Source organism: Empidonax traillii, unplaced genomic scaffold (assembly GCF_003031625.1).
Source record: "Empidonax traillii isolate 1590-97213 ecotype Southwest subspecies unplaced genomic scaffold, ASM303162v1 scaffold1392:size131462, whole genome shotgun sequence".
Taxonomy (NCBI): domain Eukaryota; kingdom Metazoa; phylum Chordata; class Aves; order Passeriformes; family Tyrannidae; genus Empidonax; species Empidonax traillii.
Genome location: NW_020956585.1, coordinates 10,974 through 29,195, shown reverse-complemented (window position 1 = coordinate 29,195; position 18,222 = coordinate 10,974). Strand labels below are relative to the sequence as shown.

Sequence of the window (18,222 nt, the reverse complement as noted above, 5' to 3'; positions counted from 1 at the left end):
TATCCATTCATTTTGTTGTTATAGCATCTGATTTGGGGCAGGAACTCAGGTATTGGCCATCTGCATTGCAGGGGAGCATCCTCACTAATACATTTTCACTCAGTGAATATTTACTTAGGTAAAACAGAACAGATCCAGCTGGGATATCTGCACGTTTTCTTGGAGTTATCCATAGTCTTGATGGTTAATACTCTCACTGAGTGCAGGAGTTGTGTATTTGTTAGGAACCTCGAGAAATGACAAAGTCATCTCCCAGTGCACACGTCTGTAAATGATGGGTTATTGGGTAGAAGCTGAGAGAAAAAACCTTTATTTTTCTGAAATGGAAGATGCCAGTGCTGGAGAAATCGGGTTCCTGGACAGCGATTCCAACTGAATTTCTTTCGGCAGGGGTTATTACGTCCGTGCCCGTGCTGTAGATCACTGTGTCCAGGACTTCCTGCTGAAGACACAAAGCCACCCTAGGACACAGGTGTGTTTTCTCTGGGGGTACTAGAAGGTTCCACTATATGTGTGAAAAGTCCCTCTGGCATCTGGGCACTGCAGTAAGTTGTTAGTGCATCTGTTGGGATCCTTTCCCAGGAGGGCACAGAGAATCTTGACTGGCACTGCTGTGGATCTCCATGTGTCACTTTGGCAGAAATACCCGGGAGAGGGCAATATCCACACAAAATTCTTCTGCCCCTTGCAGGAGGCTGCCTGATTTTGTCACTCTGCAGATAATATTGAATATTTTTCACACCTGGATGCTCAGGATGCAGCTAGAGTTGAGCATAACTTCTTCTGACACTTTCTCTGCAGGTCCTGTCTTTAGGTGCTGGCTTTGACTCCTTATACTTCCGTTTGAAGGACATGGGTCTTCTGCATCATACTGTGGTATATGAGGTGGATTTTCCAAGTGTGGTGTGCCAAAAAGCTACTCTGATCAAAAGAATGGAAGAGTTGTCAGCACTGGTGGGAGACACTGCAGGGGAAGGATTAGGTATGGTATTTATGCAAGGTTTTTTATGTACTAAATGTTTAGAAGAGACAAACATTCCTTCAGCTGTCAAAAAGTGAGAGATGATAGTGAGGGAACTATGAAGCTGAAAATGAAAAGCATGTTCATTTTATAAAAAAAATTGAAACAAATAATTTTTAAGCATTAGGAGATAACGAGAAGCTGCCAGGGTGGATTTGTCAGGAGCTGATTGTATCAAACCAAGGTCCGTTTCTTTCTGTTACAATTTCTGAAGTCCTGTGTCCAGATTTGAGCTCACTGGTACAAAGACAGTGGCAAACTGCAGCATGTCCAGTAGGAGGTGATGAGGGTGATGAAGTGATGGAGCTGGTGATGTAGGAGGGAGACTGAGATGACTGGATTTGTTTAGCCTTAAGGGAAGGAGGTTGTGAGGGAGGTGTCTTACTGCAGCCTTCAGCTACCTATTGGGAGAGGGTAGAAAAGATAGAGCTAGACTTTTTTTGGAGGCACAGAGCAAACAGTCAAGGGACAATGGTTGAAAGTTGCTTTGTTAATGATTTGGTTTTGGTTGAAAAGGTCAACAAACCATAGCTTATCATATTCTGGTGGAGTGCAGAGGTATGATAATACTTGCAGATCATAAACTGGAACTTGCGAGGATGATGATCTGTGAGTCAGGGCCTGGTGTTTGCAGAGCTGGCATGTATGAGTTCAGAACTCAGTGCCATTGTACAGAAATGAAATCTGTTTAGCAAGCAAACAAACCAAGCCTAAGAAGCTTGAGAAGGGTTTTCTGGTTGTGAGGCGAACCATTTGAATTCTATCAAAGCAAGGTGCTTTCTTAACCTAAACTGTAAGGCATATAATTGAGAGCCTTTAAGGTTTGATTCTGAATTACAGTGGTTCTAGAAAAACGTTCTTAAAGTAAATATGATGAAGTTTTGTTGTTATAGTAAATGTAATAATTCTATGAGAAATCTGTAGGTGAAATTTGCATTAGGAATAGTGGAGTTTTAGATCTGCATTTAATGGATCATTTGGCACTATCCCTCTATGGTTCATGTAATGATGGGGATTTTCCTGTACACGTCTCAGGGAAATACAGTTGATAGACACAGTCTTATGAGTGATTGCCTGGGGGTTTTATATTCCTGTTTATCCCTTTTGCTCTCAATATTGCAGAAGCACCGTAGTGAGATTGCATAATTTTTGTCTCCTAGGAGCCATTACCTTTTCTGGAGAGGATTATAAATTACTAGGAGTGGATTTATCAGAGCTGTCTGAGCTGGAGAGAGCCCTGGAGGAAGTAGGACTGGACAATGAAATCCCCACCCTATTCATTGCAGAGGTGGTGCTCACCTACATGGAAAACAGCAGGTCAGTTGGGTTCTCCTCCCATAGCCAGGTGACCTTGGGCTGGGAGACCTGCTCTCTTAAAACTAAAGCCTTGGGAATTCTGTGGAGTCCCAAATAGCTCCTTATATCATCATTGTGATGGTGTAATTGATGTCTATGTGATATCCTAAAAGGGAGGGAAGAAAAAAGAAAAATCTCAAATGAGTGATTTTGTTCTCTCAGAGAATTTTTTGTTCTTCTCATCCCCTCATTGTTTGCGCAGGTGGGGAGTCCCCAGCACAGCACTCTCATTTGTGTATTGCCACTTGTCAGGATGCCTCAATAGCAGCTTGATGGTGTTGCAGGAAGATGCACTGCGTATGTGTGGTGATGGGGGAGCCCTCAGTTATTAAGTGTCTTACGTGCAGCCTCCCAACAGGTCAGATGCCTTGATTCAATGGGCAGCAGAGCGTTTCCCTCGGGCCTGCTTCCTGCTGTATGAGCAGGTGCACCCAGAGGACCCCTTTGGACGTGTCATGCAGCAGCATTTCAGCCAGCTGAACTCTGCACTTCACTCTCTGACACAGTACCCTGACTGTGAGGCACAGCAGAGGCGCTTTTTGGGAAGGGTAAGCACCTGCATCTCTAGGTCATGCACAAAGCGTGACTGACCTGATAAAGATTGGAACTTTCAGTGCTTGGTCAGTGACAGGTTGAAGAAACAGGGCTGAGGCTGAGGACTGCCTCCTCTAGTAGCATGACTAGTCATTTGAAGATGCTTCCAGCCAGCTTGCAGCCTACTTTCTGATACAGGATTAAGGCACGATGGGTTCCTCCGAGACTTTTGTTAAAATAAATTAAGTTCTTAAGAGCTTTAGAGATAAGAGATCTATTTTCACCAGATTTTGGGCTGCTGTTATTTCAGCTGGACAGTTTTAGCAGCTCATGCAAGTGTTTAATTTAGGGTCTTTGTTTTCTTATGGGAAGTGAGTTTCTGTCCTTCCAGAGGTGATTACTTTGAGGGATTTTTCTTTTAGGGCTGGACTGAGTGCAGTGTCATGGATATGAATGAGTTTTTCACCTGCTGTATTCCAGAAGACGAACAGCAAAGAGTGCAGGCTCTGGAGCCTTTTGATGAGTATGAGGTAACCCTCCTTTATTCTAAAGATCAGCAACCTGGCTTTGATGCCATGAGGTGTCTGCAGTTTCTCACGGTCGCAGTTCTGTACAGGGCTGTTGGGGTTCAGGTGTTCATGGAGGCGGAAAGGACCCTGGTCCAGCTTGGTTAACACAGAGGCTGCAGGGAGCTCCAGGTGAAGCTGGAGCATGGGAAGTAGGCTCTCCTTGATGTTAGAAAAGCTTTGTGTTCCTTCCCCAGTGAGCGGTCTCTCAAGGAGACAGTCTTGGCATAGCAAACTGGCTGGTAGTATGAAAGATGTTTTAGATGTTAAAAGTTTGCATGGATTCAAGGGGCAATTGTTTTGATGAAAGAGAAATACCTTAAGGATTACTGGCTACATAAAAACACACCTGATGTGATGTTCCTGACTGCAAGTGGTTGGTAGCATTCTTGGGGAAAGGAGATGCACTTGTCCTGTTCTCTTCCGTTTGTGTCACTACTTTATTTTTTGTTATTGTTGAATACAGGCTACTAGTTCCAGATACTTTTTGGTCTGATTTTGTACAACCGTTCCTATATTAATGATTGAAATTCAACTCTGACTTTATTCTTTGCCATTTTTATGTTAACTGCTGGCAAAGTTTCTGACTATTTGAAATCTAGAAGTGAAGGTAAGTGCAAGGTAGTGAATAACTTTGAGCTAAGTATCCTGTGAAATGCTTACCAGAAGTTTTCCTTTCGATTTTGTAGTTCCCTGCTTATAATTCTAGAAATCCAATAGCTGCAGCAGGAAAATAGTTTAATATGCTTGCATTTATTTTGCCAACATGCAGGATATGCTCTGCTATGTGAATGCAAAAGTGATGACTGAAAGTGCTGGCAGACTTGCAAAGTGGTTTAGGAATGTGTGCAAGAACTGTTGTAGATCCAGGTCATTGCTCATACAGTGGGGAAGGTAAAGACTTGGTATTGTTGCTGGAAACATGCATAAGAGTAAATGATGTGATAACAGAGAGCTCTACAATTAGTCTTTGAGAGAAAGATTAAGTAAGATCCAGGTCTTGCTGTAAACAAGCTTGGTCAAATTAGGTAAGAAATATAAAATACACACTTAGTGCTGAGGGAGACATTTTTTGAATAATTTACCTAGGGACTAATAGTGGATCCTCCCATTTTCAGTATTTACATTAATTTCTGGATGCCACTTTTCAAAAGATGCTTCTAGTAGAGGTTGGGGCAATGATGCTGATAATGGGGTTTATTTTGTCTTTTAAATTCATGTTTATGCTTTGTAGTTGTATAGTTGGCTGAATATATCCCACCCCATGGGAATGGACGTACTCAATTCCCTAGTGTCCATAAAGGCTGGGGTGGACTAACATTGCTACTGACTTCCTGTATTTTCCTGTTGCTTGTGCTTTTGCCTCAGAATGCTCCCAAGGCCAGACTGAAAATTATATGTATCTTTATGTATTATCATCCAGCACAGACCGTGTTGCACCTTTGAACATTTGTGATTTCTTTGGAATCACTTATATTCCATGAACCTTAAGAAACCTTAATCCCTCTGGTATAGAGCCCTCGCTCTTTCTGTGATCAGAACTGGGAAGCATAAAGAAACTGATTCCAAAAAGAAAAGCTTCCTCATGCAACTTATAGTTAAGCTATGGAACTCATTCCTACAGCATGTAGGAACAACACCCTGTAGCATGTTGGACGTGTTAAAAGTTTATGTGAGTTCAAAGAACAAGTGAATGCATTTCATGGATGAGAAATCCATCAAGGATTGTTCAATAAAAAGACACAGCTTCTTGCTTAGAAGATCCCTGAGCTGTAAATTTTTGAAGATTGAAGTGGGGAATGTATTTACACACCTTCTCTTTCTCAGATTCAGCCTTAGACCTCCGATTTTGACACCTGTTGGAAACAGTGCAACACTGTGTTGGTGTTTGATTTGATCACCCTGGCTGTTCTGAGATCCTTACTGCTTCTTGCTCTGAGATTTTGAGGGGGATTGTTTTTTGTTTTTGTTTTTTCTTTCCTTTGGGCTTGCTACAGGATTGGCATCTGAAATGTTCTCATTACTTTGTGTTGACTGCATCAAAGGGGATGGATCCTTCCTGGACTCCGTTGTTACCCAGTGTGACAGGTACACTCCAAACTAGTTTTTGCAGTATGTTTTTGTCTCATGCAGGTTATTCTCTGAGAGGTTTTAGGAGACAGTGAAATCCTGGAAGGGGCAGATGGAATTCTGCTGTCTGGTAGCTTTCTCCACCCTTTTAATAATGCTGTTCAGGGCCACAGCCTGGCACTGCTGGTTCTGATCAGGTCCATTCTTTCAGTTTATTGAGCTTTCTAGTCTAAACAGCATGTCCTTCTGTTTATACGTAGGCCCCCCCCAGGTACCTGCCAACCCACCCTGCTCTTCCTGCTGTTTTTGGGATCTCCCTTTTGAAGTTATTCCTGCTTACCTCCTTATGTAGCTCTCTGAACCATTCTCTCCTTCTGGCTTCCAAAAGGTTGTTCTGTTTTCCTTATTACCCTGTCCAGCAGAGCAGTCAGGAGCCTGTCATGAAGCTATGCTTTGCTTTGTTATCCCTTGTACCTGTAGTATTTCTGTTTGTGAAATGCTTTTAAATCTGTATGTCACTTCTTTTAGATGGGAGGAAAGTGGTATAGTGGGGAAAAGCCAAGACCAAGACTGTGTTTCCATGATAAGGATTTGGCAGCAGTAGCAGTCCAAAGAATTCCTGCTTTTGGCTGCTTTCTTCCTTTTTCAGAGTGGAAAGCAGAAGGTTATTTTTAACCTGTTTCATATCATTAGTCTTCATAGATTGGTACCACAAGTAGTTCTATCTGCAACAGAAAGTTGAAGTCTGTATTTTAGGGAGCAAGAAAAGCAGCTGAAAAAGGATAGGGCAGGATGGCATTTCTGAGGCCAGCGAGGCCACTGAATCCATAGTGTTGTGTCTTGATTAGATCTGAAAACATGAAATTGAAGCTAAGTGAATGTGGGTGTGGTTGCATATACTGTGTGATTGTCACTGGTCCTTGTGAGGCTTTAAATTCTTAAAGGCTCCTAAATGTGTAGTGTCTATCCTTAAGTTAAAGTCCCTTTGCTTAATGGACTTTATTGCAGTCAGGACACTTGATTCATTAGAGGCAGGAGTAGAGTCTTTCTGCTGCTGTCTCTCTTGTATTCAAAACTGACAGCAAAAGCCTTCAAAGTCTGATAAATGTCCATGATTAGATATTTTTTACTGGGAATGCAAAAGGTATGTCTCTAATACAAGTAAATGCCCCCAGTTATCCTCTGAGGTAGATTTGGGTCCCTATTCAGGAGAGTGCAACTACTAAATCTTCAAAACAGATCATGGTAAGTATATTTTCTGATATGAAAAAACTCCTCAGTCTTAAAAAGTTCCATCTTTAGAAAGACATTTAATCCCAAGGAGATGAAATTTCTTACTTCATCAAATGCTAAAGTAGGGTCTTGTAGTAAACGATATTCAGTACAGGCAATTTTTCTGAAAAACGGAATGAGAGCCACTTCTCCACCTCATCATCTCTAATAATACAAGAATAAAGGTCTTTATTAAATCACAGAAGACACAAATTCCATTTCAAGTGAGAGATAATGTATGCCATCTTTTCAAGATGGTCTTCTCGGGAAGCAAAAATTGAGAAGCAAGTTGACAGAGCACACAGACAATCTGACGTACCCTAGAAATCAGGGTGTAATGGTTAAAACTATCAGTTTCCTTTTAATCAGAGATTAAAAGAAAACAATATGTACAATATGTTAGTGAGCCAGAATCCTGTGCTGAGAGTTTTTATGTTAAGGGGTATAGTATTTAGAGAGAAGATACTTAGGTCACTGGAAATATTCTCTTATAGTAGGACCACTGGTGTTTATGTAGATCATTTGTCATGCTTCAGAACTTTATTTCAGTGCTTTGTGAAAGTAGGATCAAAATCTAGCAAGAAACTTTGAAATCAACTTCCTGACTTTTGTCCTTTCTCTGCTGTTCTTTGCAATTCATGTAGCCAAATATTGTCTTAACCAGACCAGCACCAAAAGGTGCTCCTTTTGAAGGCACTTCACTGGTTCATATCTTGCTGCAGCAGCTTAGGACACCGCAGGCTCTTGGCCAGTCTTACCTCCACCCCACGAAAGCAGTCTCAGAACTGTCAGGAGCTGAGTGAGCAGTAAGTAAAGTTGGCACAGTGATAGTTTTAACCATTACAGCCTGATTTCTAGGGCATGTCAGATTGTGTCTGACATGTCTGTGTGCTCTATCAACTTGCTCCTCAATTTTTGCTTCTCGAGAAGATCATCTTGAAAAGATGGCATACATTATCTCTCACTTGAAATGTAGTCCTTGGTTTGTGTTTGTGCGTAAGTTCTTTGGTTCTCTCTGGCTTACAGTTCCTCACCATGCTGGTCCTGTTGGAATGGCTGGGAGCATCCCTGCAGCAGTGTGTGCAAGGCTCTCGGGAATTCCTGGCCTGAGACGTTACGGTCACTGCTCTGTTCTTATAAAACCCGATGTGATTCTCACCACTGGAGGCTTTGGGGAGGAGGATGGACAACACTGCCGCCTGAGAAATTTCCATGTGCTGAGTAAGCATGCAGGCTGCTGGAAAGCTGACTGTGTGACAAAGAAACATCCTGATAAAAGATGGGGTGAGTTCCCACACTGATGGCAAGTGTAAGGGAGATACCTTTGTGCTAAAAGTGAAAGAATGTCTAGAAAAAGTGGTGTCAGAGCACAGTGATGCTGGCAGTCACAGAGATCTGAAGGTTTTGAATGCTAAATGCTCGGTCCTGCCCTTTGATCACCACAACTCCATGCAGTGCTCCAGGCTGGGGGCAGAGTGACTCGAAAGCTGGAAAAAGATCTGGGAGTGCTGATCGACAGTGGCTGAACATGAGCCCAGGTGGGCAAGAAGGGCAGTGGCATGTGGCTAGTACCAACCATAGTGTGGGCACAGGCTCAGGGCAGGAATTGTTCCCCTGAGGCCCCTCAAGAACTGTGTCCAGTTCTGGAACCTCATGGAAGAGAGACATTGAGGAGCTGGAGCATGTCCAGGGAAGGGAACGGAGCTGGAGTCATAGAATCATAGAATGGTTTGGGATGCAAAGGACCTTAAAGATCATCTAACTCCAACCATCTGCCATGGGCAGGGACACCTTCCACTATCTCAGGTTGCTCCAAGCCCTGTCCAGTGTGGCCTTGGACACTTCCAGGGATGCAGAGGCAGCCACAGCTTCTCTTCCCAACCTGTGCCAGGGCCTGCCCACCCTCACAGGGAAGAATTCCTTCCCAATATCCCTTCTAACCCTGCCCTCTGTCAGTGGGAAGCCATTTCCCCCTGTCTTGTCCCTCCAGGCCCTTGTCCAAAGTCCCTCTCCAGCTCTCTTGGAGCCCCTCTGGACACCAAGAGGTGCTCTGAGGTCTCTCTGGAGCCTTCTCTTCTCAAGGCCAAACAGCCCATACTCTCTCAGCCTGACTCCAGAGCAGAGGGGCTCCAGCCCCATAATCAACTCAGTGGCCTCTCTACTTGTTCCAACAGCTCCATGTCTTTATTGTGCTGGGAGCCCCAGAGCTGGACTCCAGGTAGGGTCTCAGAAGAGCAGAATAGAGGGGGAGAATCACCTCTGTCAACCTGCTGCCCACGCTTCTTTTGATGCAGCCTGGGACATGATTGATTTTTCTGGGCTACAAGCGCACACTGCTGAGTTATACTGAGCTTTTTGTTCACAAACACCCCCAAATCCTTCTCCCCAGGGCTGCTCTCAATATGTTCTCTGCCCAGCCTGTATTTGTGCTGGGATTGCCCTAACTCAAGAGCAGGACCTTGCACAACATTAGGCTGGCACAGTCCCACCTCTCCAGCCTGTCCAGGTCCCTCTGGATGCCCCATCCTTTCCCTTCAGCCTTCAGTGACTGCACCACACAGCTCCGTGTCATCGGCAAGCATGCTGGAGTGCCACTGATTTCACTGTCCCTGTCACCAACAAAGATGTCAAACAGTACTGGTGCCAGTACTGACCCCCGAGGGACACCACTTACTGCTGGTCCCCACTGAGATGCTGACTGTGACTGAGTGAGACCATCCAGCCAATTCCAAGACTACCAAGTAGTCCATCTGCCAAATCCATGTCTTTCCAGTTTAGAGACCGGATGTTGTGCTCAGGCAGTGTCAAATGCTTTGTACAAGTCCAAGTAGATGGTGTCTGTTGCCCTTCCCTCATCCACCACTGCTGTAATCTCACCACAGCAATAGCTGAGGGACCGGGGGGAGCTCACCCTGGAGAAAAGGAGGCTCAGAGGGGACCTTGTCACTCTCTGCAGCTCCCTGACAGGAGGGGAGAGGTGGGGGAGGATCAGGCTTTGCTCCCAGGGAACAAGGGACAGGACAAGAGAAAACGGCCTCAAGTTGTGCTAGGGGAGGCTCAAGTTGGATATGGAGAAAATTGTCTCCAAGGAAAGGGTTGTCCATGCCTGGCATGGGCTGCCCAGGGCAGTGGTGGAGTCCACATTCCTGGAAGGATTTAAAAACTGCGTGGATGTGGCATGTAGGGTCATAGTTTAGTTGTGACTTTGACATTGCTGGGGGAATGGTTGGGCTCGATGATCTTTTCCAACCTAAGTGATTCTGTAAACTTGGAAAAAACGTCTGTGTGAACTGTGGTGTTTTGTGTCTCTGCAGGTGAGCGGTTGTATCACACTGTGTCCTGTGTCTCAGACAGTCTGGCCCTGGTGGTAGGAGGACGAATGTCCCCATCAAGTGCAGGCTTGGGAATGTTGTGGCTAAAGTTCCCTGAAACCTATAATGCTTCAGACCCAGATGACATTGCAGTGGAGCTTGTAAATCCGCAGCCTGCTGCTGAACCAGCAACTTTGCGTTGGAGACACAGCACAACTGAAGTGTCATTCAAAGGTAAAAAGCCTGGAAAGAGTGGAAATGGCCATAGATAGGCAGGACCTTGCACTTGGTCTTGTTGAACTTCATATTGACCCACTTCTCAAGCCTGCCAGTAGGAAAGAAATTAAAAGAGGCTTTGAGATCTTGGTGCTTGAAATGTGATAGTTTTGTATTTTGTATGCTATATAACCCTCAGTGGTAAGTGGAATTGAAACCTAGGGATGTAATCTATTCTGGAAGACTGATTCTTTGAGATCATTTGTGGCTGAAGTTATTCTTTCTTGATCACACCAGAAGGAAGTTTTGCTGTCTCCAAAGGATTTTTTTTTGGAGCAGAATTTCTAGCTCTTTATCCAGAAGTGCCTCAGAAGTGTTACTTTTCTAGTAGGAATTGACAAATACTCAGTAGTTGTGAAGGGCTCTAGAATCAGATCCTGCAATAGTAAGCTGATGGTTGGCCAAGTAAAAGATCCTGACTCTGAGGGGCAAAAACTTAAGCAGTGGCATTCAGAAGCTGAAAGCTGTCCTTTCCTAAGCTGTCCCATTCCTGCCAGTGGACAGGGAGCTCTCCAAGAGGAGCAGAAGGGAATTGTTAAGCAGTTGGTAGTCTAGTCTGGAGCATAATTTCCATTTGTGGAGCAGTGTTAAGTTAAAAGTGGAATGTAGTTTAGAGTTCAGCCTTCCAGTTAGAATTTTATATCAAAGAAGCAAATGTGAAATGGTTAAGTAAAATTTGATAAATATTACATTGTCAGATTGTATTGTTTCATCTTATTTTTGCCTTGATATTGCTTTGTAGGTGAAGGAAGTGACCAACACAGGTGTTATCAACAGTCCATTCTGAAGCAGAGAAAGGACAGGGCATAGTGCATTGAATGCATGCTCTTGACATCTATCCAAAGTACTTTTGCACCCTTTTTAACCTCCTTTTTGAAGCTTCTCCATATTAACAAATACACATTCATGTTCTGAGGATTTATCAGTTTTCCTGAGATGAATAGTTGTCATTGAACTGCTGTGATTTAGATACTGAGTGTTTTCTAGTTTTATTAGTTCTACAGGAGTCATTTTTCCATTGCCTAGAATTCCATTCCCTAAGTCCATTAGGTATGTTGGAAAGCATGGTTTCTTCTCTTCATTTTGAGCCTAGAGTGTGTGACTTCCATTCCTTAAACATTCCAGACTGTAACCATTTAGCAGCTACATAAAGTAAGTGGATGATGTGATCTTCTGAATGACCACAAACATGAAGAGTGCAGGTTCTTAGTAAAAGTGTTTAGGATGGTCTTGTGCAGGGCTAAGGGTGGGACTTGATGATCCTTATGGGTTCCTCCCAACTCAGCATATTCTGTGATTCTGTGATTCCATGTGCCTTATAAAAGATCTAGGTACAAGAGTAGTTCCAGTATCTACAAAACAATTTCTTGTCTTTATTGCTGAAGTCTGGAGTTGTTTGTCAGGTTGCAGGATGTCTTAAAGAAATAGTACTTAGAGCTTCTGCCTGACTGCAATAATTTCTGTCTTCAGTCAGCTTCCCTTCTATGCAGACAGAAAGTTTTGCTTTGGTGACATACTAAATTCTTTGTCTTTTCACCTGGTTGTGTGTTTCTGTAGGTGAGCAGTACCTGTTTGTGTATGGGGGCCGCTCTGCTCTGGAGCCTGTGCTTGGGGATTGGTATTTTCTGCACACTCGAGAACTCTCCAGCACTCTGGTAAGAATGTACTCCATGGTGATTGAAGTTAGAGCTGACTTCTAAACATCCTGCTTTTTAGTGGAATACAGTCTTCACTGACAGTCCTTGACCACCCTGGTAGTACAATGTGAGGGGTTTTATGTTTAAGTGGATTTCTTTGTATGCCAATTTGTGCCCATGGCTTCTTGTCCTGTTGCCGGATGATACTGAGAGCATTCTGTCTCTGTCTTCTATCCCCTCTGCCATCATGGACTTGTCTAGCTGAGTGCTTGACACTTTCGCAGAAGAATACTGTTAGAGACAGTATAAAAGGCTTTGCTAAAACCAAAACCACTCCCACATCTGCTGTCTTCCCTCAGTCAACTAGATTGCTGAATGTGTTGTAAAAGGAAATTGAGTTAGAGGACATCCCTCTTGGGAACCTGCTGGTGACTGGCCACCAGCCTGATGTAACCCCATTTACTGTCAGTCTTTGAGCCCAACCTTGTACATAGCACAGCATAGGGGGAGAGATGCCTAACTGTAGGTCACAAGCTAAACATGAGTAAAATATCATGCTGTTGTGGGAGGCCTAAACTCTGTCTTCAGATATGTAACCAGGACACAACAAGAGTGCTCACATACCTCACAGGGCAAAGTTTTGAAGGACTTGTAGCTGTTTAGTCTGGAGAGGATTCAAGATCTTCAAATATGTAAAATATCACTGCAGAGAAAAGAAAAAAATTTTCTTCATTTTTACTTTGAGTAGTATGGAGAATCAAGTGGACACTAAGATAAGCTATTGATTGTGGAGTTAGGCTAGCCAAGTGCTGCAACAGACTGCTTAAAGAGGTGAGAAATTCTTGTCACTGCAGACTTTCAGAAACTGTTAAATAAACATCTATGCAGATTATAATAGAAATAGTTTCATTTATTTTAGGGGAAAGAGATGGACAAGGTGGCCTCCAAATTTTTCTCCACTACTTGCTTGCTATGATATAAACACCTGATTTTACATTTTTTCCTTTAGTGCTTGCACTGAAGGGTTTTTTTCCTGCATTTTAGTCCTGCAGTTCAGCCTGTTATTGTGCTCTGTGGTTTGAGCCACTGATCACCTGCTTTTCTGGTCACTGCCTTAGTCCATGTGTTTGTAAACAAACTCAGGCTTCTCAGGTGTGTCTCTTGAGCAGAAAGCAGCATGCAAGAATGCACATCGAGTTACCTGTAATAAATGGGCAGAAATAAACCCTCTAAAGACTGATCATATTAAATATACTGAGGGCCAGAGAAATATTTGAGATAGTGTAATTAGAAGCACTTGTATTTAGCAGTTTCTAGAGGAATTAGTGGATAAGGTTGGGTGTCAAAAAACCACACAGGAAAAAGCAATTTAAAAGCCTGGACCTTAAGAAGACACTTAGCTTGGCAAACTGCAGCCTTGGACCTGTGTTTTTCTAGATTGCTGTTGAGGGTCCAGTCCCAGAAAGCCGCCACTCTCACAGTGCCTGCAGCTGGGAAGGAGGAGTGCTCATCGCGGGAGGTCTGGGAGCAGCTGAGCAGCCCTTGGGTTCAGTTTTCCTTCTGAGGGAGCTTGAACATGGCTTTCGGTGGCAGGCAGTAGAGACACACCCTCCTCTCATCCCAAGGTGAGCAGAAGGCGCTCATAGCATCATAGAATAATTTGATTTGGAAGGCACCTTTTAAAGGCCATCCAGTCCAACCTCCCTGCAATGAGCAGGGGCATCTTCAAGTAGACCAGGGTGCTCAGAGCATTCATCACTGAATCTTCAGCCTGTCTCTACCAACCTCCCTTACTAATGGGGTTCAATCTCATTTTGAACTCACAGGTATTCACATACTGCACATGTGCATGAAGGAAAGCTTCTGCTCGTTGGTGGAGTGTGGTTTCACACATCCTCTGTGCCTGGCATCACTGTCATTGACCTAATGACTGGCCTCTGCTTGGACTATGTGATTAATGTGGTAAGTACTGAAATTTTTCTTTCAGGGTAAGCAGTGTTGCATGAAGGAAGATGGTAACTTTAGGGCTGTTCCTTGAAACTGAGTAGAAAAAGCAAAGTTGGCAAAGCTGGGAGTGGAATAAACATTCCCTTTTTGAGGGAGAATCTGATTCTGAAGCACTTTTACCAGTACAGAGAATATAATGGTATTAAGAGAGAGAGAGACTGCGTGGCAGAAGACTGGAGGACATGGAGCTGTTCTGTTCCAGACAGGGGCAGTAGAACTGAAATGGGCACAAACATAGTCCCTTCAGGATATCTGTGGAGGAAGGGAACAGGTCAACTGAGAGCCTCAGTGAGTCTTTATGGAGGTCTGTGGTATAATTTCACTGAGAACTTCTTAGTGGAAAGTGCAGTGTGTTATAGCTGCTGCCTGGAATACAAGAAAAAACAGCATGGAAATACTGGAAGCTTCACTGAAACATAAGAAAAGTTTACTGTAAGGGTCACTGAACACTGAACAGAGAGGCTGTGGTGTCTCCATTAACAAGGAGATATCTCCATTAACATGGAAATATTCAAAACCTGACTGGGCAGGGTACTGAGCAACCTGCTGTAGGGAAGCCAGCTTTGAAAAGGAGTGGTTGGACTGGATGACACCCTCAGGTCCCTTCCAACTTTAACTATTCTTTGACTTTCTTCTATGAATCACTGAAGAACAGTCATACAGGTGATGTCACATAGTAGGATTTTGGCACACTCTGGGCAAAACTTGGTCTGTACGTGTGAGTAGCCCTCACCTCAGATAATACTGTCTGGAGTAAAAGAAAGACATAGATCTGTTGGAGTGAGTCCAGAGCAGGGCCACAAAGATGATCAGAGAGCTGGAGCACCTTTCCTGTGAGGATATTCTGAGAGAGTTGCAGTGGTTCAGCCTGGAGAGAGAGGGTTCTGGGGAGACCTTAGAGGCCCTTCCAGTGCCTAAAGGGGGCTTATGAGAAAGATGGGGACAGACTTTTTAGATGGGCCTGTAGTGATAGGACAAGAGGTGATAGTTTTCATCTAAAGGACAGTAGCTTTAACCAAGGTATAAGGAAGAATTTTTTTATGAAGAGTGTGGTGAAGCCGTGGCACAGGTTGCACAGAGAAGCTGTGGCTGCCCTGTCCCTGGAAGTGTCCAAGGCCACGTTGGACAGGGCTTGGAGTAACCTAGGCTGGTGGAAGGTGTCCCTGTCCATGGCAGGGGGGTGGAAAGAGATGGTCTTTAAAGGTCCCTTCCATCCCAAACCATTCCATGATTTTGTAAGAAAACTTCTGTTGCTTGACAAGTTATTTAAGTAAAGAAACAACTTTCTTTAGGTAGCTGTACGTGTGGAACCTGTCCTTGGTGAAACTGGAATTTGTGACAGGTCAGGTTTTTTTATGGTGGATAGTATATGTGCATCTGACTGACCTTGCAGCATTTTCTTGGAGGCATAAAGCATGAAGCATCCTTAAATGTAGCTTAGTTTTTAGTTACTGTCTGTAGCAGAAGTTGTAAGGGGCCTCATATCCTTTAGATAAAATAGGCTGCCCTTGCTGGACAGCAGTGAGGGTGGGTAGGGTGATAATAAAGTTGTATCTAAAAGAATATAACTTTTTTGTTTACATTAAGTGGATGCAGGTGGATTGGTAGCTGCCTTTGCTTATGAGCTGTTTCCTTTGGCTTCGGTGAAACTCTCTAGGCTTTTGAACCTACCAGTTACATAGTAAGCTTTGGAACTCCTTGTCACAGCCCAGGAATGCCACAGATTTCCATTGAAGCAAAAAGTGACTGGTGTTGCCCTCTTGGGAAACCATTAGGGTTCAAGGGTAACCAAGACATTCTCTCCCATTAAAAGCACTGAATTGCAAGTTGGTGGGTGGGTTGGTGTACTGGAGGATTGTACCTCATTGGTTCTTTGTTCTGTATTCTCTTACTATCTCTTTTTGCCCACATTCATGGGTGATACGGTGAACCATGTGAAGTCTTGTATGTTGAAAATCTTTCCTTTTTCAGGAGCATCTGGAGTGGCCATTAATGCTACATAATCATAGCAGTGTCTTTCTGCCAAATGAGAAGGAGTTGTTGGTTATTGGTGGTGGTGGGAACTGCTTCTCCTTTGGGACACACCTGAACCCAGAGCCTGTCTCATTGAGCCTTGACAGCATCCTGACCAGTCACTGATTGGGACCAAGCAGGGCTGAACTGTGCTGCAGCGCTGTGGGGAGACACCTGTTCACTTGGAGGTCCAAGGTTTCCACAAGGGCCTTGTATCCAGAATGCATTTGTGAAGGTGGGATCAGGAGGGCCGGTTTACAACAAGGGGCTCACCATCCTTTGCTTTGGTGCAGCCCTTCCTATTGCTGTAAATAAAGGGCCTCAGAAACGGCTGTTGCAGAGGGTCTTAGAGGTGAAGTGAGGGTCAGACTTTGTTCAAAGTCTGACCTGAATTCATAGAACCATGGAATGGTTTGGTTTGCAAGGCAGATCATCCAGTTCCACACCCCTTCCATGGGCATGGACACCATCCACTATCCCAGATTGCTCCAAGTCCTGTCCAACCTGGCCTTGGAGAGTTCCAGGGATGGGGCAGTGACAGCTTCTCTGGGCAACATCTGGCAGGGCCTCCCCACCCTCACAGGGAAGAATTCCTTCCCAATATCCCATCTATCCTATCCCTCTGTCAGTGGGAAGCCATTCCCCCTTGTCCTGTCACTCCAGGCCCTTGTAAATAGTCTCTCTTCATCTTTCTTGCGGGTACTGGAAGGCTGCAGTTAGGTCACCCCAAACCCTTCTCCAGGCTGAACAATCGCAATTCTCTTGGCCTTTCCTCCTAGCTGAGGTGCTTCAGCCACCTCTGGACTTGGTCCAACAGGGTGATGTCCTTCCTGTGCTGTTTCCCAGGGCCGAAGGCAGCTCTACCGGGGGGGGTCTCACCTGAGAGCACAGAGGGCCAGAATTTCCCCCTGCCCTGCTGCCCACACTGTAGGATCAGCCAAGCACACAAGAGTTTCTGGGCTGGGCCATGTCCAGCCTCTCACCCACCAGCATCCCCAGGTCCTTCTCCCAGGTCTCCTTTTGATGTGTTTATCTCCGAACCTGGATTAATATTTGGGGTTACCCTGACCCAGGTGCAGCACCAGCACATCTGGATGGCATCCAGTCCTTCAGGATGTGGAGTTGCTGGAGTGAATCCAGAGGAGGCCATGGAGCTGCTCTGAGAGCTGGAGCCCCTCTGCTCTGGAGCCAGGCTGGGAGAGCTGGGGGGGCTCACCTGGAGAAGAGAGGGCTCTGGGGAGACCTGAGAGCCCCTGCCAGCACCTAAAGGGGCTCCAGGAGAGCTGGAGAGGGACTGGGGACAAGGGATGGAGGGACAGGACACAGGGAATGGCTTCCCCCTGCCAGAGGGCAGGGTTAGATGGGATATTGGAAAGGAATTCCTGGCTGTGAGGGTGGGCAGGCCCTGGCACAGGGTTCCCAGAGAAGCTGTGGCTGCCCCTGGATCCCTGGAAGTGTCCAAAATGAGGTTGGACGGGTCTTGGAGCAACCTGGTCCAGTGGGAAGTTCCCTGCCCACAGCAGTGAGGTGGTATTTGATGATCGTTAAGGTCCCTTGCAATCTAATCCTGTGATTCCATGATGATTCTCTGATTGACTGCATATCGGTTGTTGGGTTCAGCGAAATTGTTCAAATTCACTTTGGTTTTCTTCTCTCCTTGTTTGTTTTCTCCCAATATTTCCAGAATTTTTTTTCTAGTTATTATCTCACCTTACAAGTTTTTTTCTCCTTTTCTTCCTTACTGAATTGGCAGGTTGTGTTAAAGCACAAAACCCTTCCCCAGCTCTATTGCCCTTCTCCAGACACACTCCAGCACCTCAATGTCTTTATTGTTATGTGGGGCCCAAAACTGACCCCAGGATTCGAGGTCTGACCTCACCAGTGCCCAGCCCAGGGGGATGATCACTGCCCTCATGTTATGGAGGCTCCTGAAATTGAGACAAACCACCTATTCAAAAGAGATTTATTTGATGAACCAGTTAACCCCCCAGAAATTACAGATCCAACAACAGCTGAAAACTGTTTCATGATGTCAAATGGAATTGTTACAACCTGACTGATCTTAGGAATCCCAACGGTTTGAGCAGGACAACCTGGAAGGCATGGTCATGTGCCTGAGGCAGTGAGGGCTCTCCTCGGGGCCCTGCCTGCCCCATGAT

The 18,222-nt window shown here is 44.8% G+C and overlaps 1 protein-coding gene across 1 annotated transcript in view; it reads left to right on the top strand.

The window, feature by feature from the left end:
* The window catches only part of LCMT2 (leucine carboxyl methyltransferase 2), a 39,336-nt gene extending 22,721 nt beyond the window's left edge, over nucleotides 1-16,615 (top strand). The window contains exons 3-14 of the mRNA XM_027907008.1: nucleotides 391-472; nucleotides 802-982; nucleotides 2,182-2,338; nucleotides 2,736-2,925; nucleotides 3,334-3,441; nucleotides 5,475-5,565; nucleotides 7,846-8,103; nucleotides 10,134-10,364; nucleotides 11,964-12,061; nucleotides 13,481-13,668; nucleotides 13,870-14,005; nucleotides 16,022-16,615. Of these exons, the coding sequence (XP_027762809.1) occupies nucleotides 391-472; nucleotides 802-982; nucleotides 2,182-2,338; nucleotides 2,736-2,925; nucleotides 3,334-3,441; nucleotides 5,475-5,565; nucleotides 7,846-8,103; nucleotides 10,134-10,364; nucleotides 11,964-12,061; nucleotides 13,481-13,668; nucleotides 13,870-14,005; nucleotides 16,022-16,189 (1,888 nt within the window). The 3' untranslated portion in view covers nucleotides 16,190-16,615. The remainder of the gene's footprint in view (nucleotides 1-390; nucleotides 473-801; nucleotides 983-2,181; nucleotides 2,339-2,735; nucleotides 2,926-3,333; nucleotides 3,442-5,474; nucleotides 5,566-7,845; nucleotides 8,104-10,133; nucleotides 10,365-11,963; nucleotides 12,062-13,480; nucleotides 13,669-13,869; nucleotides 14,006-16,021) is intronic.
* Nucleotides 16,616-18,222: the final 1,607 nt, after the last annotated feature.